The sequence below is a fragment of the Lepisosteus oculatus genome, chromosome 25 (assembly GCF_040954835.1).
Source record: "Lepisosteus oculatus isolate fLepOcu1 chromosome 25, fLepOcu1.hap2, whole genome shotgun sequence".
NCBI classification, from domain to species: Eukaryota; Metazoa; Chordata; class Actinopteri; order Semionotiformes; family Lepisosteidae; genus Lepisosteus; species Lepisosteus oculatus.
This window is the reverse complement of record NC_090720.1, coordinates 2,650,529-2,675,202: the sequence shown is the minus strand read 5'-3', so window position 1 is coordinate 2,675,202 and position 24,674 is coordinate 2,650,529. Positions and strand designations below refer to the sequence as shown.

The following is a 24,674-nucleotide window of genomic DNA, read 5'->3' as shown; positions in this document are numbered from 1 at the left end:
GCACTGAGGTGATGAGAGTTTCCATCCAGTCCTCTGGGCTGTGTCCTAATGCCATGTTGTTGCGTCTGCCTTAAAAGAGGAGCGATGGAGAGCAGTGGAGTTTTCCCCCTTTGTGATCTGTGTGGCCTGGTGGACAAACCTTGCCTCTTTAGAATAAGGGCTTAAACATGAATAGTCTCTGGTTTTGCTTTGTTTTACTTCTTAAGGTTACAGTATTGAATAGGGAGTGTGAGCCCTTTCCTTGCTGCAACTGTTTTTTTTACACCTTAAACAAAAAGGACAGAAGAATTACCGTTATGTCTTAAAATAAGCTCATCAGCTTTTCCTGGATGAAATGAGGTTTTCCCTCAACATCCGATACCATATGTTGCTGATGTGCTGCTGCTCTGGCTTAAATGTCTGTGGTACAAGCCGGTTCTGCGGGAGAAAGGTGATTCTGCGGAAAGCTCAGTGTCCATGAGATTATCCCGGGGAATGTCTCTCACAGACTTAACCAGGGCTGCAGACCTGAAAGCAGAGGGTCCAGAACCAGGAAATCGAAGCTGCGGGGAGGACCGGGAGGGAAAGCGGGGAGCAGTAGCTGGCATCGGACACGGAGGATGTGTGAGGACAGAGTAGGGGAAAGTGGGTTGATGCTGCTGCTGCTTATGGTTGTTTCTGCCGACGATGGATTTTCCTGACCCGGATTGTCCTGGTGCACGCAGCATTTTAATAAAACGTTTGAAGCCCCGTGGTGAGGTCCAATTAGATCTGTCAGATGAGTCAAAACCGATCAATGTATGTTGTTGTTTTTCCCTCTGTGACTCATGATCATCCTCTCTGTGCCACTCTGGTGATTCACCAGAAATTTAAAGATCAGCCTGGCGATTCTGGGGCCAGCACTGGTGGCGCTTTCTCGCCGTTCGTCAAAGCCGTGTCTGGTGTTCCAGCGTGGGGCAGTGAGCTGCGTTTTGCAGGTGTTACCTGCCGTCCGCCAGGCTCGCTGGTTTAAATGCCTGGCAACTTTTACAGTGCGTCACAGAATCCACAGTGATCTCCAGTGAAAGGCAAAAACAAAGCAGAAATAGAACAAAAAATGAAGTCTAAGAAAGCGGAATTTAACAAGAAATAGCTGCCCCCCCTCTGCCCGTACTGTTGATGATAATTTCCATGAAGTATTGGGTACTTTTGGTGTAAAATAATTATTTCCTGTAAGCGCTGTTTTTCCACACTGAAATTTGCTTATCTGAACCCTTCCCCTAATCTTTCTAAGTTCACATTATTGCACTCTTCTGGTCGACAAAGTGTTATTCTTTCCCTTTTGATTCCTGTTGTGGCAAAAGATCATTAAACACTGAACACGACGATTTGAGTAAGCATAGGTTATTTTGTTTCAGTGAATATCAGTGTATCAGTGAATAAAACGTTTAATCTTAAGTCTTGACATCTGTGAATTTTTTTAGCTTTAGCTAAAAAATAGCTAGTTCTGAGGAGACTGCCTCGCTGGCCATAAATGCTGCTTCAGTTTTAATCTTTCTGACTAAAAGGAGACAGTGGCCTCAGCTCCAGAACAAATCGTATTCATTTTGTTTCTTACACGATACCAAAAATTCTAAAATTTCATTTTGCAGTCATGGAACAAAGGAGCTGAGCATACCAGAAGCCACATCCTTTTCCAAAATGTACTGTATGTAAAGCCAACTTTCCCAGTGCTATTAATTGGGCTTTCACCTGTCCCTCGATTCTTTAAAATACTTTACATCTCGCAGTTCTGTTTACATAAGCAAGATGGTGACGGCACAGTTCTCTTATTTTTCAAGCTCATCATTCTGAGCCTTGCTTAAAAGGTTGCCCATATAAAGCCTGATTTTAATTACAGCGTAGCAATTCTATGAGCTTGGAAACCCACCGCTGTGGGATTGTCACCAGGCTGTTTGCATTGTAGCTGTTGGGACCCAGAATAAACATTTTTGCCAGTTCAGTTTTTACCATGCCTTCCTGCCATTTTTTGTGCCAACGTTTTCAGACAGCTGGCACAAGGCTGTCGGCCCAGTAGTCTTTAAGCCCTTGTCTTCAGTTACATCAGCACGCGCACGAGGGAAAATCAAAGGACCTTCTTATTCAAGGCTGTGATCTGCACAAGACTGCCAATGTCACTTTCAACACTCAAATTACACAAGGTGTGTTGATTAGTAGGAGAAGCAATTATGCTTGCATTCCTATGCAAATGAAGGACGTGATCACTTCTGATTGACAGGAAACATCCCAGGTTTAATAAGTAAATGACTATGGTAATTCAGGTACTGAGATTCTTTGACTTGTCAGCATCTTTAGCCGGGGAATGAACCTTGACTTTAATGAATTAGAATTTGAATGACTGCTTTTCAGATGCAAAGAACAGTCCATTGTGTTAAAAGATCTAATGGCAATGCAATACTTACAGGCCTGCATATGTATATATATTAGATAGGTATTATTGATCACAACAGTTCTTACAGTTAGTTCAAGTTTATTTGTCAATCCAGCCATATACAAGTTTACAGAGGAGCGAGATATCGTTCTCCAGGTCTACGGTGCGAATACAGACAGACACTGACAAGACAATGCTATAGACGCACCGTTTTTTACCATATGCCATCTTGGGGTATGAGGTACAGTGTTACAGTGATTATCAGTAATTGCTCAGGTTTTTGTAACTGGTCTAATTTTCCTTATCTACTGTCTCAATTGTTTTATTTTACTTACTAATTCTACTAAGGACAGCTTTAAATGGGCTACTAACTCCTTCTCCTAATATTTTGGCCAGTGCCTTATTTGCATAGAAAGCTTCTGGTACTGAACTGTTTTTCACTTTGAGTAAAGTGGGCTACAGAAGAGTGCACAGCTCAATAGAAACAAAATCCTGATGCTCCAATTTACAGGGGTTAACAGTTCATGCGTGCACCCAGCACAATTGAAAAGCTTCATTTTGCCTTCTAGTATTATTTTACAGCATGCCTTATTTTTAGAAGTCTGGAAATCAGAAAAATGATCCCTAATTGACACATTGGGAGTGTTCTTTATCTTGCTTCCCGGTAAGTTATTAGATGTTAATTCATCTGCCAGCACCCCCGCAGTGCAAGTTATTTGTTTAAATCTGGGGATTCCCATGGTGCATTTGTAACTACCCTACAGAAAACGCTTCTCTCTGTAATTATTTAACATTACATGCTGACTTATAATGGTTATCAGTTGAAGAATGTTAGCAAGGGACAAGGAAAGTTATTTATTTGCAGAAAAGGCAGTGTCAGTATCCATGTGTGGCGACGAGCACTCGGTCCTGATCAGGAACTTCTCCTGATTTGGGATTTTCTTTCTTCTCCGAGAGTTTAACCCACGTGATGTTCTTAAAACCTCATTGGATATCTGTGGCATATTATGTCCCTTAATTTAGGAGGCAGAGTGTTGTGTCTTTTTGTTCATTCCATTTTCTAAGATTTGGGAGTCATCTGGGAGAGTTTCATTGTGTCACTGGGAGAGTGGGGAGGCTATTGTGTCACTGGTGAGAGCATTGTGTCACTGGGGAAGGTATTGTGTCATTGTGTCACCGGTACAAGTATTTTGTCACTGGGGGTAGTTTTGTGAGCGTCACTGGGGAGAGTATCTTCAAGACGCTGGGTTTTCAGTGCACTGAAACCTCATGCGCAGGGGGCTGCCAGGACTGGGTGGAACTGAGCTTTCAGTGCTGATAACTGGTCCAGCTTTCTTAGATTTTATTTTCATATGGCATGCAATCCTCCGAGAGATCAGGCCACTCCCATGACCTGCATAACTACATAGCCATGTGGATAAGAGGCGGATAGTTAGTCAAATGATGTTAGTAAATTATTTACACAGTAAAAGCAAATTAGTGAAATAAGAGAAATAAATGTTTGATCCTTCAGAGGGATAAAACACGCTGCCTAGATTAATTGGTGTCTCTACATTGCTCTGTGCATGTCCCTTGCCTGGTGTCCGGTCGAGGGCTTCTGGGACAGGATGATGGCTGCTGTAACCCTTGCCAGGAATAAGGATCCATAAGTTTCTAGGTTTACTTTTGAATCATTTGGAAAAAATCCCTAAAAACAGTACAGTCACAACTCTCATTTGTGAAACCTCTTGACCTCTCAACCTCTCGGAGAGATGTGTACGATGTTGTTGAAATGAGTGTGCTTCTGCAAAGGTTAACAGCAGTGCAATGACACCTCAACCCCCATGAGGCTGTGTTTTATACCAGGGAACTTAGGGAACTGGGGTTGTTGGTCTTGGCACAGTCATGAAACTGCTGAGTCCACTCTCCCAGCTAGCTTGGGATTTGGCAGTACAGGTCTTTCCTTGTGGTCCAGCAGGTTTGTGCCTTTCCAGACTGGTTTGAAGTGAAGTGCTGCATCCTGCAACCTACAGTATGTCATCTCAAGTCAATTTGGAGACATATCATCATGAAACATACCATTTTTTAGCAGTGCATGTGTGGTACCATCATTGATTCCAATGCTGATGCAATATATATAGATGTATATGAAATATAAAAAATTTGCACTTGCACTCGCAGTCCCAATTGTAATTTATATGGATTGAATAAGCTCTGCATTATGGAAAAGCATGAGTAGACCAAATGCACATTTGTCAGGCTTAATAAATGTTAGGATGTAAATTATGAAGTTATGCTTCGAAATGTAAATGCACTTTATTTCAGTCCCTTAATGTAAGGGGGGAGGGAGAGTAAACATAAAAATTCTGACTCTTTTCACAATCAATAATAAACACAAAGAGTGTAGATGGTAACATTATAAAATATGTGAAGTCTCGTCGTTCATAAATTATTGCTTAAAAATGGGCATGTACACTAAAAATGTAAATACATTAATGTTATTAATAATGTAGTGACTAATAGTTCTATCAGGACCGTAATAGCGGTTTAATGGAATATGACAGCGAGAATATATTATAGTTCTTAAGGTTAGGCAGGGCCCCACGGGACATATATCAGTGGATTTTAAAGTTGCTTTTTTGATTATTGAAACTAGCTACTTTACTTTTTCCCCTTTTTACCATAGTATGGGTTTTTTAAATATCATGCGGAAACTGTACATGTGGTTTTAAATAATTAAATAATTTATCATTGTCAATCATCTCACAGTTTGATGAGGGGACATCCTTTTTAGAGAAACGCTGCTGGTGTTTTCGCATGGTTCTGAAATCTATGGTGCAACATTGAGATCATTGCTTTATCATTTGTGATCTGTTTCAGTACTGTTATGCCACAGTAACAAAGAAACAAAGATTAAAGAGGAACTAAAATTACTGTATATTGCTCTGTGAAACATGAGACATGAACAGAGGGTCTACTGCAGATAAAGAATTTGATTAGATTTAAACACCTAGCTGGGTTCAAGCATCTGTAGGGTGACATGCTGAGTCAGGATGCCTGCTGGCCTCTCTTGCGCTGAGCAGTCTACACCGGAGAAGACTGAAATAGCCTCAGGGGTCACCTGTTGCCGTGTCCTGATTAGACACTAGGGGCTGCTGTAGTCTGCTTTACCTGTGCACTGTTCATTTTAGAAGCCTAAAAAATGCTGTGGTCTTGTTTGGCACAAACAACACTGCTGCTACCCAGCCTGAATCACAATAACTATGTGTTTGCATGTGTACCAGACAGGAATTTACAGCGGAGACATGGTAGCCTAAAATTTCCTCTGCCTCTGGGTCTATAAAAAACCACAGTTGACTGCACAGCTTTCTCGACATCCACCGAGGAGTCAAGTGTGCTTGTGCCACGGTTAGGGGGGTGTTCACTGTCTTTACCACACTGCGGAGGACTTCTTGGTGTTACTTTTCACGGGGTAAAATGTGTTGGCAGTACCTAACCTTCACAGTGCTGGGGCAAACATGCCCCCCATCCCGTTCCATTCTCTCTGCGGCTCATCACAATGTGGAAACCCTGGGGTATGAGCAGGAGGCTGCACATAGCTTTCCTGCTAAAACCACATGTACAGTTCCTGAACAATAAAAAACATACATCTAAAAATTTAAAATGTTAGCATGTCGGGATGTGTTGGTTCCTGCCCGAGTGGCAGTCCAGAATCATAAAATCATAGGAGACCTGTCATTAAACAAGTATGGAACTACTGTATATGCAGGAAGCACTCACTCCGCAAACTACCAGCAAGACTGCACAGATATGTGACACCTGGGCAGTCTTATTGCTTTGGCCTTGTCTAGGCATCTAATCGACAGACTGGTGGATGCCAAGACTATATCCATTAAGGAGACAGAGACACTTTTTTTTTCGTTCCACAAATACTTCCCCTCCCTTTCTTCCTGTTAGGCAGAATTGCCCTCACACACATTTCCAAACGGGGAAAGAAAAGTCTTCAAAGCACAAACTTACGAGCGCGTGGCTGCCCTTCCCTACCTCTGCAATCAGAGTGGCAGGGGTTTGGAGCAGTCTGCCCCGCCATGTTGTTAAAGGCAATACCCTGTTTTTTTTAGGAAATGGCTGGACAAGATTGAATTAGCTACTAAAAGCCCATGTTCTTATGTCAGTGAAATTTAAAGGTCTCCCTGCCAGTACCAATCAGCTTTTTCTTTTTTAAAGGCAGTGTACTAATCTAAATTGAAGGGCATTTAAAGCTTTGTAAAAGAAGTAGCAGACACTCTGGCTGGCAGGTGTAGGTATAATATTGCGGGAGCACTTTTCTGAATTTACTGATTAAGCACATTGAACCAGCTGTGCAGTGTCAAGTTTAGAGAGGTTTTTTTGAACGTTAATCTTCTGTTTTTTTTTTCCTGTGGATGCAAACCAATAATAGGCTACCCTTCATCTCACTCGTTTGTTATGTTCTTGCACGCTCCCCCTCACGAAGCTGAAACTCTTAAATCAACAGATATTAATTTAATATAATAAGCACATCAGCTAGCATTGAAACACTGACTCATCGACAGCAGCGCTGCTGCCTGATCTTGTTGGATCTCAGAGGCTTTGCTGGGGGTGGGCCTGGTCAGTACTGGGATGAAAGACCTCCAAGGAAAACTGGGCTGCTGCTCTAGGTGGCGTGGGTGGGCCAGTCACTTTGACCAAATGCATTTGTTAAGTGATTTAATATTATTACTGCTACTAATAATAATCCTTACGCTTATATGGCACTTTTCTGGACACCCCACTCAAAGTGCTTTACAGGTAATGGGGACTCTCCTCCAACACCATCAATATGTAGCCCTACCTGGATGATGTGATGGCAGCCAAAGTGCACCAGTCCGCTCCCCACACACCAGCTCTCAGTGGGGAGGGGAACAGAGTGATGAAGGCAGTTTATAGATGGGGATTATTAGGAGGCCATGATTGGTAAAGGCCAGGTGGACATTTGGACAGGACTACAGGAAAACACCCCAACTCCTTTCAAAAAAATGCCCTGTGATTTTTAATGACCACAGAGAGTCAGGACCTCGGTTTTACGTCTCATCCGAAGGATGGAGCTGTTAAATTACTGTTAACACCGGCCTGTTCACGGCAGTGGTGAAAGATGTGTGACTGTCCAATGGGTCAGCAGACTGACATTGCCATTGCCAGGTGAAGACAGGATTTTTGTGTCCATCAGGTCGACTTGCTCACTTTCCAAAATACAGGAGACTTGGGAATCGGATCCCCATTGGTTCTCTCAAGTGCTGCATGATGCCGGTACAAACTTGGTCTCTCCTGGAGGATCCATTCTATCCTGCCCGGATCCTGATCTCCTTTTGTTAGATTAGGCTCTAAAGCCAAATACCGCATTTATATCCTTTTGGGGAGGAGCTTAGATAGAATGTGATTCAGGATTTATGAAGAATGATTCACATTTCAACATTTATTGAACGTCAATGCAACATCTGGTTAACAGCTCAGACAGTCCTTATTTATTGTCCAAATGTGTAATGGTGTATATACAGTATGCTGATACCAGGAAATATATAGCTAATTCTGTCTTATTGTCTGCATATAAAGATGATGTAATCAGAGAAATAGTCTCATTCTTGTGTACAAACTTGTGTTTCTATCCACACCCGGCAAAGCTTGCTTCTATTCATTGTGCAGTACGTGTGCCTGTGTGCGTGGGTATGTGGGAAAGGGATGTTGCATTTCCTGTTCACGGTGCGCTTGAAATCAGGGGTTTGTCAGGGAAAAAGCCAGGCAGATTATCCTCCACAGGGAACAGGGAAAGTGGCTTCGTCATCCTGCTACTCAGTCAAGGTCACCAGCAAATGTCAGAACAGGTGGGACTGTCACCAGGCAGGCAGCCACGTCAGCGCCAGCCCTCCCTGCTCTCACACACTGTGCTGTGCCAATCTGCAGCTCTGGGTTTAAGCACAGGGTGCTTTTGAGGGTAGTCCGCCTGTTTGTCCAATAGCACTGGGAAAACTGCCCTGTTGATCGGTGCCCTTTATTGCAGATAGGATCGGTGCACATTGACAGTTCGGAACAGGGGGCACTACCATACTGAAGGAATTTACGCCACTGTTGGCCACCAGGGGGTGCTCTGTAATTACCCCTGTCCCCTGCTCTTGCTATATCTGCAAGCTGAAAACTGAACCACACACCAGAAAGTTAACTGGTGGTGAAACACTAGTGTTTTAAACAAAAAAACTAGACCGAAATTATGTAGGCAACATTAGAATGATACCAGGAGTTGGTAAAATTCACCGAGTTTACCTGGTGTCAGTGGTGCATGGTTGAGGTGAGACGGGACAGAGCATCTGTGTCTGAATAGGGTGGTTATTGTGCTTATGGTACTGGCACCGCAGGTGTCTCTGAATTCCCCAGGCACACTGGAGGGGAAATTCTTCACATGCCAGTGGTGTTACAGAAGCCTCTGGATTAAAAGACAGAAACATCTAACACATAAATACTGACCTGTTCTGTCCTTTTTTTTTTCTTAAAAAGGAGTGGCTTCCTTTGAGACTCTTCAGTTTGGAGTAAGATTAACACAATATTAGATGCCAATATAATATAAGATTAGCAATTAATAGATCCGGTGATCTGATTAGGTAGTTTTTTTCCCGTTTTTCAAAACCCTTTTAGGCTTCACAGGTTGTTATTGTTCTGTAACCTCAGCTTTGTTTCTTACACAGACCTGATCTACACATTTTGATAAAAACTGAAAATTGGTAAACTTTAACATTATGGACCTTTTACATTTTTCTAATCTGAAAAAAAAAAAGACCAGAAACAATACAAGTGGATCGATTGCCAATAAAGACAACTGGAAACAGGGAATGAATCTGTACAAAGAAGATCTCACATCATTTCACTCGTCTTATTGTGCACTTTGTAGTACTGTTGACAAAACAACTCCACAAAACTCTTTTTAATGAAACACAAGCAACAGTTTGGAATGTGATGGAGTCATGAGAATCTATTGTTTATGCTTTAGAGATCCCATCTGTAGTCTGGGTCTTATTTTGTATAAGCCCTTTGAAAATCATAATTTGATTCATTTGAAAAATGCAAGGTTACCTGAAACATTTTGTAATAAAAACATTTAAACACAGAGCAAATTAGTTTAAGCAACAAGCCCTCTGAAAATGTTGCGTAAGAACTGAAGTCTTTGTGTAAGCACCTGGCCAAGTTGAGAATTACCAGATATTTGTGTTTTTTCTTTCTCAAAAAAGAACCTTCTTGATTTCTATCTGTGGTATGGAAACTGCAGGGTAGCACCCAAGCAGACAAGCATTAGGTAAGTATGCAGTACAACCAGAAAAATATTGGCAGAACATCCCGCAAACTATGTAGATTTTTTATTTGTTTTGCATTTTCACATTCTGTTTCAGTTACACCCACATTTAAAGAAAAACAACATTTTTTTCTATTATGTATTAATCAACATTTTAGTTCGGTAGCACAGTGTGTAGCAGTAATGAGGGACTCTGGGCTCATGGCTGGCTCTTTGTGGGCTCAAATCCAGCTGGAGGGAGGGTTCAGCAGGTGTGTCCCTGAGTAAGGTCCTGCACTGCAACCATTCCAGTAAAATTGCCTGCTGTACAAAGACGTTATCCTGGTTAAACCAGGACAGCCGAATTTACCAGCAGAAAAGTACATTTAACAATAACCCGTAGTTTTGAGTCACAGAATCGTTTTTGAACAGATCTTTGAGCTTTTTATCCAAAGAAGTTCGTATGTGTCATTGTGAAGCCCAATACTATCTGTACTCAAAAACATTAAAAGAAGCATCTTAAACAGAGGTCAGGGTCTGGTTTAAATTTTGTCGTCGTAACCTGGTGAGGCCCAAAGAACTGTACGCTACAGGTCCCAGCAGCAATTCTCTGAAGGAGAATTTAAAATGACTTTGAAGTAGGGTAACTAAAAAAGGTTTTAGCAGTGCTTGCTATTTTAGGGATTAAACGTGCAAGCTGTTAAGCCTTCATCGTCATTCACCTGGCCTGTTTAAGACCTAAGAATTTCAATTTTTCCTCAGCAGTTTTAAAACAAAAATGCACCGCTGCACGTTTCTGCTGCACAGGACGAGCTGGCTCCATTTTCAGTAATAATGTGGTTTAGATTTTCATCCCAGTACCTCTTTAAATGCAACGCCTGTTGTCTCGCAGTAGCACCTAATTAATCTTGACAGCCCTCAGCGGAACAAGAAGGCTTGTCAATTTGATGTTGCTCCGTGTCGTTCCTCGTCCGGCCAGTAGATGGCGGTGTTATTCTTCTGTGACTCCAGATTTATTCCGCATGTTCCGGGCAGACGACTGGAGTTGAGAGTAGAGTCAATTCTCGCCTTATGCTTATGTAGTGGGATTGCTGGGTGATAAATTCATACCACTGCATTGTATCATTTGAAAAAGTTTAGAAGCTTTTTTGGTTTAAGGCTGGTGATTAAGCCCTGTGTTGTTGTGATGGGTCACAATAGTGAAAGTTATAATTTAGGATGCACAATATTTTACATTGTTTTCTTTATATTTTGTATATTGGACAGATTTGATTGGCAGGCTTTGCATAGGTTTCAGGCAAAAAGACCTTTTCTTGATTGTGTCTTGTACAGAGCAATCACATCCCCATATCCACTTGTTTTGCTAAAAGATATCCTTTTGCCTTCTTTTAGTGTCTGATATCTTGTATCTGCTGTCTGTGAGCAGCACGTTTCAGAAATTCACAGCGCTCTGCAAGACATCTCGAAAAAGAGAATTGTGTGGAAACTGGTGTGGTGTTCTTGGAAGAACATTATCTTTGAATTTTTCTGTGAAAGCAGTGAGAAAAGTTGTATTATGATTATTGGTGTTTTAAATGACAAATTTCTTGACCAGCTAAGCACTGTGCAACAGCTGCCAAGATGCATGCCTTGGTTTAATGATGATCAGATTGTTTGCTGTGCACTGTACAGAAGTCTGAATTTTTGTCAGTTTTAGTTACTTGTGACAGCATGGTTCTTATCCAGCCACTTCAGTTAAAATTCTGTCAACGCCTCACTCTGAAGTCTTTTTCCTCGTACTGTGCTTCCCATTGGTGCTGCTTTCATTTTGCGTCCATCAACTAATTGGATGCGAAGGGTTATAGTCTCTCATTGTATTGAAGGACAGGGATTCAGCACCATGATCAGAGTGCCTTTGTGTCTGCGTGTGGATGTGTGCCTGTGTGTGTGTCTGTCGGCGTGCACGGGCACGGTCCGGCCCAGCTGAAAGACACGCGGAGCCGCACGGCACAGAATGTCATCACCGGCTACAAGCTGGGGGGGTGGGGGTTTAAGCTGAAAAAAAAAATCCTCAAATTACAGGAAAAGTGGCGTTGCATTAAAGAACAAAAGAGATCGATAGGAGTACATTAAATTTTGTGTGATTGAAAAAAATCAACTAATTAAAATTGATTACTCTTGGCTTTGTAAAAGTGTTTTGGAATTAAATTATTGCATGAAAACATTTTGACCAATCGAGGACCTGAGCAAGTATCCATTTACTGAATTGCTGGCAAGACTAGTGGAATTTGTGTGAGAAGAAAGGGGTTTGTAGTAGGAGCCTCTGTTTTCTTGCTTCTTCAACTCACTTGCCAATTTTTAACCTCTAGCGACCTTTAATGGCATGAAGCCCATTTTGTTTCTTTTAACATCTTAGGTGAATAAAAATAAATTTTTCAAATGTTTTAATTACACTTTCGTAACAGACATTATGGTAAATAACATAAACACCCTGTCTGACGCATTTTCAGAAGAACGTGACAATTTAAGACTTAATAGTTCTGTCCAAAAGCATTGACGTCTGTAATTAAGATGGGTGTTTTTTTTTAAGAATAGTAAGTACATAGTTTCTAAATGGACATTGTTTCTGTTAGTTGCAGCATGTCCTGTTGTAGCTGTTCAGTATAATTCCTCACAGGGGGAGGGAAGGACCTTATGTGAAAAGTTCTCGGATGAAGGAAGTGATATGGGGAGACAAATTAGTGTTACGCCTTATAACGTTGAAGCGTTTCAGATCGCGCCCACTTCTAAACTTCCCCGAGGCATTTCTGGTAACTCTGCGTTTGACAAAGCTACTTTGCCACCACAATCCAAGCATATGTCACACCTGAGAGTAATACAGATACAGCTAATACACTGTAAAGACCCAGTCTTGAAAAGAGGTATTCATCAGTGGATTTAACATTGAATAAGTCTGTTGGACAATGGAGCTGTTTGCAGCCAGTCAGAGGAGACAGTAACTGAGTCCTTACCGACAGGTCCTGGTGTCTTATCACATCATCAGTACTTACTGAGTGAGCTGAGATGGTTCTCTTCCAATCAGATGCATTGTGATCGGATTGCAATCTGATGTTTCTGAGCCGTGGAAATGTTTATTACTCGTTATTTAAAACGAGTTTCATGTAGAATCTTGTGAAATGCATTGCAGACGGCAGGGAAGTGCCAAAGACATTATCCAGTTGAAAGCAATAAAATTCCTAGAATTAAGTTTTTTTTTACTAGTTTTGCAACTATCCCATTGGTGAGATATCGGTGAGCTTCATCTTTTTCAGACAGAGATGGATTTCACCTTAATAGTGTATGAAAACCTTCAACAACCAAGAATTTGGATTGTAGATCTCTGTTACAGTTATTAACCAAAATCAAAACAGTCATGTAAGTTGCTCTCTTTTCATTTGTAGCAAAGATTTTAGCTTCCTTTGCACAACAATGTTGTAGACCTGTAGACCAATAACTTCCACTTTGTGGAATTTCAGCAATAATTACTGTGCTTTTGGTTGTCGGTATGGGGCTTTGTAGGAGTAGCTTATGAATCCTGAACGTTTTCTTTGATCAGGACCTATTTCTTGAAATAAGACAAAGCTCGCTGAAAGAAAGAAGGCCAATCTTACTTCATTGTGCTGTGATGGACAGCTGCACAAGAGCATAGCTTGAGACCTTGACACAGGGTTATGTGAAGCACAGCAGTTGTGATTTACCCCAATGCGAAACCCAGTCAATACTGAAGCATGCTGACGAATCACTGCAAAAATATTTTTACTAAGGGCTACTGGAACAGTGTCTGAATGGAAAGTTGAAGCTTTAAATAAAGTGATTGGAAAAGGCACATATTTCTTTTTTTTATTTTTTCCCTCCTTAAATTGCGTAATTATGTTCTGCTGAAGTCATTTTTGTAGCCCTGCCGCTGGGGTACGACTATCACACATGAAGGCGGTTATTTTTAGTTGTTTAGTTGGTGGTTATTTTTTACTCTTACAAAGCAGACATCAATGAAGTTTTCCATTGACTTCTACCATTCAGAGAAATGTTCTTTCTGGCCTGCGTTTTAATTTTATCTTTGGTGGATTTAAAATATAAACTTTTGTTTCTACCACAGGGTTAAAGTTCTTTAATTATTTAGAGACATTAATTATACATATAGACCCATTACTTGATTTATTTGTCCTTTTACATGGCAACTAGAGAATATCTCACATTAAAGGAGAAATAACAATACGCAACATCTGCATTTCATTATATAGGAAATCATAAGGAAAAATGTTGATGCTTCCGTTTAATGGAACTAATCAAAATACGTAACTGTTGCTTAGAGCACAAGTCATCTGACATTATTTTCCTGAGGGAGGGTATTTTTGTAATGCCAGTTGCAGTTCTCATGAAGACATAATTTGTTACAAACTAGGTTAATATATATAGCATAAAACTGGACAGTATCTGTGTTTCCAAAGGGTGTATTTGAATCGGTTCATGGTTTGGCTGTGCTTAGTGAATAAGAACTGTTTCAGAACTAGTGTACATATTACAGTATAGTGACCTTTTATTACATTAAGATGTGAGCAGGGAAGACGTTACTCTGTCTATATAGGGTCAGTAATGCTGTTTGCTTGTTATCTGCTCCCAGGAGGTACCCGTTTTCTGCTAAAGGTCCTTTTAAGCGGAAGAGAAGTGTTGTAATTAGAAGGGTATTTAAAGATGTACTTTTAAAAGATTAAAAACACTGCTCAGTACATCAGCTTGTTAGAGGAAAAGGAAATACCTAATTACATCAAAACCCCATTCCATCTTCTGGGTTTTTGTATCAGAGACCCATCAGGTTGAAAGCATCCAGGCAACTACTCCTGTTATCAAATCACTCATGAATCCTGCTAATTAAAATAGAGCTTCATTTTTTTTCTATTTTTTTTCTCCTCAAACCATTGTTTGGCAGGAATTTGAAACGGGTCTAACACAATTTTTTCATGTCTATGATCCTTTTATTATATCAGTGGTGCTTTTCCATAAGTGTACAGGGCAGGTAGAAATGAATTGATTCTCACTGAGGCCGAATCCCAGACTTGAAAGCCGTTCCTCTCTTTGCTCTACTGCCTTTTCTGCTGCACCTTGGCAAAGAGGGCACCTGGGAACTTGGGGGCGTGACCACACGCTTTGCTTTATACATTGGAATAAGGGGGCAACAAAACAACAACAGTTCTTTTCCCTCTTAAGTGTGGGGAAAAAAAGCAAGAAACATGTCTTTTAAGTCTCTCTTGCCTCAGATACCCTACCCTGACAGAACACCCGTGTTGTCATTTGAACAGTAAATAATCCCAAGGGTTTTCTGTGCTTGTATTTATTAAATTATTATAACACAGTCTTGTAAAACAAGCTGATGTCGTAAGCTCAGTTGATTCTGGAAGACTTGTCTTATTCCCAGTCCTTCAAAGGCTGTATGTATGTATACCGCTGGGGAGATAGTTAGCCCAAGAAGATCTGCACTTAAGCATGCTGTTAGTTTTCTTTTACAGAAATCCTTAGGAAATAAATGAGCTAAATAAATAAAAGTGTACACTACATATCAAACTACTGTAAGTGCGTGTTTGTAAAAATGTCACTCTTCTACCTCCTCCCTTGTACGTTGCTCCCCAGTCATGCTGACCTACTGATTATTAGGGTTGGCTGCAATTCTGGCTAGAGAAACAAAGCACAGCCATTGTCACCATTGCCTTGCCCGTGGGACTGCTCAGGTGCTAAGCCAGCCCGTCCCAACCCAGTCCCGCAGCTGACCCTGCCCAGTCATGCGGCTGGCGTCCCACCCAGTCCTGCAGCTGGCAGCCCAGCCAGTCCTGTAGCTGGCGTCCCAACCAGTACTGCAGCTGGCGTCCCAACCAGTACTGCAGCTGGCTGCCCACCCTGTCCTGCAGCTGGCAGCCCAGCCAGTCTCACCCACCCTGTCCTGAAGCTGGCGTCCCACCCAGTCCTGAAGCTGGCGTCCCAACCAGTACTGCAGCTGGCTGCCCACCCTGTCCTGCAGCTGGCAGCCCAGCCAGTCTCACCCACCCAGTCCTGAAGCTGGCAGCCCAGCCAGTCCTGTAGCTGGCGTCCCAACCAGTACTGCAGCTGGCTGCCCACCCTGTCCTGCAGCTGGCAGCCCAGCCAGTCTCACCCACCCTGTCCTGCAGCTGGCAGCCCAGCCAGTCCCACCCACCCAGTCCTGAAGCTGGCGTCCCACCCAGTCCTGAACCTGGCGTCCCACCCTGTCCTGCAGCTGGCAGCCCAGCCAGTCCTGCAGCAGGTCCAACTTGCACTCAGTCATTTATTTAGTTCGATATCCTAAAACCTTTAAAAAACATTTCTTTGTAGTGAAAAGGATTGTTTCAGCTTGTGTCTTTTTTCATGTGGTCTGAAAAAATCCATTGAGTAAGAGGCTTATCAGTTGCCCAACCCACCCCCTGTTATAAGTAGTCTTGATATTTTAAAAGAAAATGTGCAAATGTGCATACAAGAAACTCGGTTGTGGTTAGAGGTTACTATAAATGAAATGTACACAATTCTGCTGAACGGTCTTTTTTTTACAGGAAAGGTAAAAAAGGCTGTTTCAAATTTTTTCTCACTCATTTTGAAAATGCATTTTTTTGTGTTTGTGTATTAGTCAGCGTTAACCTGAATTCATTTTGTACAGTACCACCTCACTTGACTAAATACTTTCATTCTCTGTTTTATTTTTTCTGAGATGTTCTGATGTGTAAATAGTATCTTATTGTTATTGTGCATCGCATTGCTTCACATGACATCTTAGTTTGGGTCTACTTTACTGTGCAAAATCATGGGTTATTTCTTAATTTTCTGATCTCAATTTAAAGCTGACCGTACTGTTTATACTAAAATCTGTTTTGAGAGACCATGGTTGAAAAGTGGTTTTCATAAATTTGAATGGCCACTGCAAAGAATTACAGTGTTATTATTGTATTATGTTAAAATCACCATTCATTCTGGTATAAAATTCCTTCTTCAGCACTTATACAATGTGGTAAGGCAAAAAAGTCTTATTTTGTGACATAGTTAGGCAACTGTATCTGCTAAAATGTTTTACATTGTCTCGTAAAAATCTTCTTCTCAATACTTCAATAAGAACAGCAATAAGTTCAACAATACAGATTCCTTTGAAGGAATCATACCTTTTGTACGTTGTAGCTTATAATAAGGCTGGTGATAAATGGCTCGTATGAACTATTTTGCTTTTTATTCCTGTCCTGAAAATGCACTACATTCTAAAAGGCCTTGCAAGGCTTGGTTCACCTGAAAGATAAGTAGTCACTTTTTGCCATCTGATCTATGATGTCGTGAGGTTTCTTCCTTAAAGAAATTAGAGTTATTTGTCAGCCTCATAACATAATTTAATTTGCTTGTTATTTCTGCCCATTTCTGCTGTAAGATATAAGGTGAAAAAGTCAAGAAAAGTGCATCTTTAAAATCTGTCAATTGTAAACTGGTAATGTTTAAATCCTGTCATCTCTTCAACCACACAGTTAATGTTTTGCATTTCTTTTCTGATTGAATTGTAGGCTTTTTTGCAGGTACACCTGACACTTTTTCACTTACCTCATTTGTAAAGATTATTGGTTAGGATGTGCAGCACTTTGGTGCATTAGCAGCTTCAGTCTTAAAAGTCACATTATAAAATAATAATAAAAATATTTTACTGGTATTTAACAAATGCAGCTGGAGCCGGTGCCACCTTTTAATTTCAGGTAGTTATTTTGCCTGCAATATCAAATGCTGTCAATAATGCAACATAAAAAATGAAACTAGGCTCCTTTTAAAAGCATTGAACATGTAGCATTCTATACTACAACAATGATGACCTATAAGTCAATACCTAGACAAGACTAAAATCTGCAGAATTTGGTTATAATTGATTGGAGATGTCTGGGTCGAACTTGTCTAAAAAGTCCTACGTCATCTGCAAAGAAATCGCATTTTCAGAAGATTACACACCACTTTCCCGCAAATGTACACCTGCTACGCTGTAGCGTTTTGTTCAGTTTTGCTTTTCATGCGCAGAGGAAATGCCTAGCACATTTACTAATATGCATGTAATAGAGCTTAACAAGAAGAGTCATTTTTGTAGTACATATATTATGGATTATTGTCTCCGGGTTAAATGCTCAGAGCTTGTGTTTCCAAGAGAGAGAGTTTCTCGTAAGCAGTCCACACACACACACACTTAACAAGTTTGTTAAACAAACAAGAGAGTTTTTTTACAAGTACATTATGGTGAGGGGACACGCTTAAAATTGGCCAAGTGTTCTTTTATAAGAAAATTACTTTGTATGGAATATTGGCTCTTTTCTGTGTCCAACATATTTATGTGTTATGTATTTGGTTTGCTTCACGGCTTAAATGTTGAACACTTAGAATCTGTTTTAATGTAAGCAGTACATAAAAACTTCAACACTTCTCTTTTAGATTTACAGTATGTAAAACTTTGTATTTTAGTAATCAGCATTTAAAGAAAAGTTAAAATGATGTACTAGCAACTACAGCATTGTTCAATAATCGTTATTATTTCACAGTGTTTAAGTTTTTAATGCAGAACTTTTACATAACAAAGCAAATATTTGTTTCCTGTTCACTCGTGCTTGTTCAATTATTTCTGCTGGGTTTGTTTCATCGTTATACATATCCATGTGTGCTACTGTACGTAGGCAGTGTACCCTTAGATTTTAGTGTCCTGGTTTGCTTAAATATGAATAGGAATACCTCTTTTTTAAATTTACCCTGTTAATGTTGAGTTATGGATAAGAAACCTCATTTTCTGACTCTTAAACAGGCTAGTTCTGGAGCACATTAAATTGGTGTTGCACATTAAATTACTGAAAGGCAGTTTATACTGTCAGGATATTTTTTGTTGTGTCAGAACATTCTCTAGGTTTATCTGTATGTGTGCACAAAAATTGACAATGCAAAAGGGAAAATATTTTAATATGAATTATTGACTGAAACCAGTAAGCTGATTTTATGTTTTCAATTATTTTTGAAAGAACTGGTGAAGAATATTTACTGATTGTTAATATTTAGAACTAGAAAGAAGGACATTTTGCAGTGAAAAAACAAAAAAAGAAATGCTTAATATTGAGCCAAAACAACAGTTCAAGTCCACATGTAATTTTTCTGGTCCAGTAAACAAATGCTGTATAAAGATCATGCATTTCCAAATCCAAAATATTACTTTAATCTGACGGTTACAGAGAATACATGAATGAAAACTAAAACTACTAGATGACACTGTCATAGCTAGAAAGCTACAAGAACAGTGCCCAATATAACTTGATTTGGTGATAAACACATCCTAAAAACAGGTTTAAACTGTAAATACTGTCATTGGGAAGTGCTTCAAAGCAAAATCAATTCAAGTGTTTGCAAATAGGAGTGCAGTGTTACTTAACTATTAATAATGTCTGTTTTTATTCTTGGCCTTACCAGTGCAGAGAAGCTCATTTTTGCTGTTCTAAAATTGTGGAAGTGTTTGTGAGACAATACTGTAAATTAATTTGTATTAAACATATTTATATAATTAATGGGTTTAAAATCACATTTGATTTGTGGATGTTTTCACATGATTTTTAAAAAATTGGGGGGCATTTGTATAATTTATTGAAATAATGTTTTGCTTTTGATTAAATATTTTTTTAAATAATCAGATATGTGTTAAGACTGTGTTAAGACCGTTTTTGGAAGCTATGATTTTTGTGTAATGGCAGTTGTCTTGTCTAAACTCAAACTCCTTTAAAGCTTTGTCACAGTGAAAGCTCTGACCGAGTGCTTTTGATAAGCCTTCAGCACTCAGACATCTAGGAGCTTTCACACCCCAGGTATAAGCCCTGTATGATACATTATGGTACATGTCGTGGTCGTTTTATAATAATTTTATTTTTCTATGAATTATACACATATAGTTTTTGCAAAATAAATAAAACTTGAAATACTTAGTCGTGCCTGTTGAATATAAAAGGTATGCTTAACACAGAAATACATACAAAGATCCCACTCCATGTTTCTGAAAAAGATAATATAAAAATAATTTCTCAAATTCTATACCAGATTGTTTCCAAAATATACCCCATAATATGGAGATTTAAAATGTGAAATTATTTTATTGTGACTTTTGGTTTTCAAAACACATTTGATCAGCAGTAGTAGTATATGTTACCTCATCCCGGGCATTGCTTTATTTGGATTTTTAACAGAAATAGAGGTGTGCTGGGGTGTTTGTCAGAAGCAGACAGGTGATCCCGTTCAGTCCTGCTCTTTTTCTTACTTTTCTGGTTTCTTTTCTTTTTTTTTTTTTCGGTTCTGTGTGGCTCGTTTCTCTAAGTCAGTGCGGCGCAAATCCCAGCATGCACCTTCACCTGCCCCTTTGTCTTACTCCTGTACAGAAGAAGAATTAGTATCTCCAAATTCGCTCTCCTGAATTTCTGCACTTCAGCTGATTTTGAAAATTTAATTCTTGGGGATTTAAACCATTCTTTATTATATGCAATGCATTTTCTAAAATGAATTACCACCGACAGCGTGCTCAATCTCTTTTTATCTTAAGTTGCTTTAAGAAAAGAACAGTAATCAAAACCTTTTAACCTATTAGAGAGATGACTTTTACAATTGAATCAAAGGGACCACAGGTGTGATAACTAATCATTTCAGCACCGCCTTTCACTGTCTATTTTTCCTCTTTATTGATGTCAAATAGACATTATTTCATGTTCATTCCCCCCTTTAAAAGCATTCATCCATGCTTTCCACTTAAAATTAATGTTTTCAATGACATTAAAGGAATGTATTTTTTAATTCTTCCAAAAGCACATTAAAGTGGAAATTAAGGTTTGTCTTGTAGAAAAACTTTAAAAAATCAATGATCTCCAAGCACTTACAACCACAGGTATTCTAGTGCTATTTAATTTTCTAGTGCATTAACTTTTAAAGTCATTACAATGTTCTGTTTTATGATTTGATCATAGCACATCTTTAACCCAAGGAATTACTGAAGTTTTTAGCAAAGTATTCTTTAGATATTAGATACAGATGAGCACTTTAGCATTAAATTTAGATCTTCACTCCATTCACTTTGGCTCAAGAATTTATTTTAAAGATGGTAATAGCGACTTAAGCTGCAGACTCTCTTTGGTTAAGTACAGACTGATGTGCTAATTCTATAACTGCTCGTTTATTCGTTTGTGGCCTTTAGTGGGGAAATGGGAAAAGTGGGTCTCGTTCTTCCTGACGAGAATTTGATAAAAGTTGTTTTCTTCTTTCATCAACAAAAATTATCTTCTAAATAAGAGCTTCCTGAAATAAAAAAGAAGTGCTGTGTTTTCATTGCACATGCCCATTTCAAAGGTGTAAAATGTAATCCATTGTTTTATATTTTTCACTTGAGGTTTTAGCTGATATTTATTCCTTGAAAGTGTTTTAATGAACATTACATTAAAAAAAACTTTGAGAGATCTTGTTTTATTTCAAAACATTGAAAAGCAGGTTGCTAATGGGCAGCCTCATTCCTCCTTGAAAAACGAGGTTAATTTGAATGCCAAAACCAAATTGGCGTTTTGTAATTGTTGTGTTCATTTGGTACGTTTAAGAGAAAAGCAGAAATTACAGGTGAATCCTGCCTTGTTGTTTTGTAGTCGATTCTTCAGCTTCCCATGTTGTTGTGGCAGGTCCACCAAAAGGAACTGCTTCGAATTGGAGCCACTGCCTGCTCTCTGGCCACATCTGCTCGAGACTGGAATCAAGTGGGACAAGTTGTCCAAACACTAAAAGGGAAGCTAACTGACTAACAATGTGGTGTGGCTTTCCCATGTTAGAAAGTTACATGTACACACCTGTGACGTGTCTCACTCTTTGTTGTCCCCAGTTGAATACTATTAAGGCTTTGGAGTTCTTCCGGATTGGCGTTAGGAAATTATGCACGTCTTTCAATTGACCTTTTGTGCGTTTTGTTGTATTCTCTTGCAGATTGCTACAGCCATTAAGTTTTTACAGAACCAAAAAGTACGTCAAAGCCCCCTGGCCACAAGGAGAGCCTTCCTGAAGAAGAAAGGTAGGGTCCTGCAGAAACTCTTTAACGCATTTGCCCATTGACTGTTTCTATCAAGAGAGGACACAAAGGCACTTGTTTAAATTTGTTTTGCCTATTTTCTTTCCTTTGCATTTAACAAAAGACGTCTTTGTCTTCAGGGTTGGTGAATCTAAGGTTTAACTTAATCCTCGAGCCTTTGGTAGATAAGAAGTAAATGTGGTAGCTGGCTTATAATAGCTATACCAGGGGTTATGTTTTGAAACATTTTATTGCGCACAAAATCTTGAGATTTTCCTTTCAAGTGTATATGAAGAAATTTTTTAAAAAAGTGTCAAGTTTGGTTAAAAAAAATTAAAGCAAGTCATAACACTTTGTTCTTTAGAATAATGTAACCAACGAAATATGTTGTGGCCAGGATAGATGAAATATATTTTGTTTGTAGGACTAGATCTACTGCTTGGACAGTTGTTGAATATCTTAAGTAATGTCTTGAGTAGTAAGCAGTAGCGTGTGTGACAGATGATTGGCTCAGAATTGATCGTGTTGTTCCACAAGCCCTGTGATGATTTGGGACAAAGTATCTAACATGCAGCTCTAGTCCAACTATTCACTCTCTCTGTCACCTTTTCTAGCCCTGAAACGAACAATCCGGTCCTGGAGTGTCCATTTCAGTGTTCTTTAACACATGAACATAGCCACGCCTGCATAGCAAAAGTTATCACTAAAATATTCAGATTGTGTTAGGCCTATTTTTATTACTAAACAAATTTAGTAATTATTATTGTGCAGTTTAATTAATAGTGTTACTGTATGTTTGGGAAATGTGACTCTTAAATTCCACCTTAGGTTTGGTTTAAGAGACATTTTAAAAGCTCTGCCCAGCATAGACATAGCATTTAAGAGGTGAGAACACGTGGATTTGGAAGGAAAAAGACAGCTAGTTGTATTTTAAAATTAATCTCAGAGCAGTAGTTGACAGAGAGCGTTTTCAGTCAGAAATCAGAAGTGGACTGCGATGTCAGCTGTTTATTAGAGCAGCCCTGCCTTTTGTCCCCCACAGGAAGTGGGAGCGACCAGTATGGTTTCTGTTAGCTTGCACGATCTGCTGATCCGTTCCGTGCAGCGCTGGTATCTTGTTTTTCGCCTCCGAGGCTGGAGCGGCTGTCGGTGTGCTTTGACACCGCCGTTATTTTGCCTAATTGAAATGAAGTGCTGGCAACTGCAACTGCACAGGCTCTGGCTGACGTGTCTTTGCAGATTTTTCCTTTTTATTGTGGAAACAGAAAAAGATCACCTGTGGGCTTCTGTTGCATTTGGCGACTTGAATATTTGCACTTGCCAAGATGAGATAGCCTGTGGCAACTTAGGGGGCTGCCTAATATCACTTCACATTCATCACTAGAACTTGACAGTGAAGAAGCTGTTTATAATTGATAGGACAAGACTCCATGGTAGTGTATCACTTTGTTGTGAGTACTAGAACAGAACAGATGACTTGCAGTAGGTAGAAAGCTTTGGATATACACATTGGGGGAATAAGTTGTATTATAGCCATAGGACTTAACCAAGTTGTTTTTAAAATGTTGAGTAGACCTCATGTATGCAGAATAGCACAATTGCCATTGAGATTTTGGTAGATCTTTTCAGACTTCTAATTGTTTTTTTGGAAACCTTCCTGTTAATGTTATTGGCTTCCCAGTCGAACAGAAGGGGTGGGGATTGACATTGGCGTTAGGTGTCCATCGTGCCGCCTGAGCGGTCACCTGCTGTTAAGGCCAAAGGTCAAGGCAAAGCTTCTCTGGCCTCTAAGGTCAGGTGGAGGTCAAGCTCAAAAGAGAGCCCCATGGACTGAGCGGGGCAGATGAATAACCAAACTGCTAGTTCACTTCGTTGGGATGCAGAAAATTCATATTGACAAATCCCCCTGCACTTTCAATGGAATTGTCAATTGTGTGTGCTCCCAGCATTTAAAGGCTTTTATTTATTTAACTTGCTGTCATAACCACGTGGCGTTAAAGCAGAAGGCAGCATTGAGCAGTGTAAAAAGATTTACTTCAGAAACAAAACACGTAAAATCTGCTTGCATGCAGATTGAATTGTTTCTGCATATTTAATGCTGTTGCTACACATACACGGTGTTTTGACCAAAAAAAATAAATTTGTCTTGTTTGCACTCTCTTCTGGATTTGTTTGCAAATGAAATTAATTTTTAATATCAATATAGATTCACACTTCCCTTTAACATCGTCAACCTCTGAGTGAGTTCCTGTTTTTATTCACTGCCTGTCAATGCAACTTAATTTTCTGGTTGCTGCCACTAGCCCAGTAAACAGTTTAAAACTGGGCTCCACTAACATTTTTCATTGCCAGTCACTTGTTTTCTTCACTTGTGCCTTTTTAAACTGTGGGCGCATTGGATTTTCAAGTTTGAAAACTCATGTTATCCCAACTCATTAAACTCTGGGATGATAATGAATTCCCTCTCTAGGCACCAGATTTTGAAAACTGCTTATCAAATTCAAAAGAAAATGAGTATGAGTGGTGCTCTTTGTGCACCTTGCTTTGATGCACCTGTGCGCATCATGGTGCTGAAGGGGTTAAAATACTTGTAGATCACAGCCTGATGACAACAAGGTCCTTCTTTAAGCCTTTTCTTTTATTCAGTTAACAGTTGCTGTCCCGGTAAAAGTAGAATTTTTAATATTGTTCTTTAAGTTCCATTAAAACAAAGGAATGTAACCTATCTTAAGAGACACTTCAGCTGTGTGTCTGTTTAGCTTACATTAAGACCCACGCGGGTAGGGCTTTTTGAAAAATGTTGTGCTTTGTGTTTCAGACTTCCAACTCAGGCTGTACTACCACAGTATAGCAGTTATATGAAATATTTTTCTTTCAATTCTTTACTGAAAGAGTTGTGG

General features: G+C 39.7%; 1 protein-coding gene across 2 annotated transcripts in view; it reads left to right on the top strand.

Annotated features, from left to right (window-relative positions):
- The window catches only part of pex14 (peroxisomal biogenesis factor 14), an 84,411-nt gene that overhangs the window by 13,745 nt on the left and 45,992 nt on the right, over nucleotides 1–24,674 (top strand). For both annotated transcript variants that reach the window (XM_006642085.3, XM_015337209.2), the window contains exon 3: nucleotides 21,693–21,777. In XM_006642085.3, coding sequence (XP_006642148.2) covers nucleotides 21,693–21,777 — 85 coding nt within the window. The remainder of the gene's footprint in view (nucleotides 1–21,692; nucleotides 21,778–24,674) is intronic.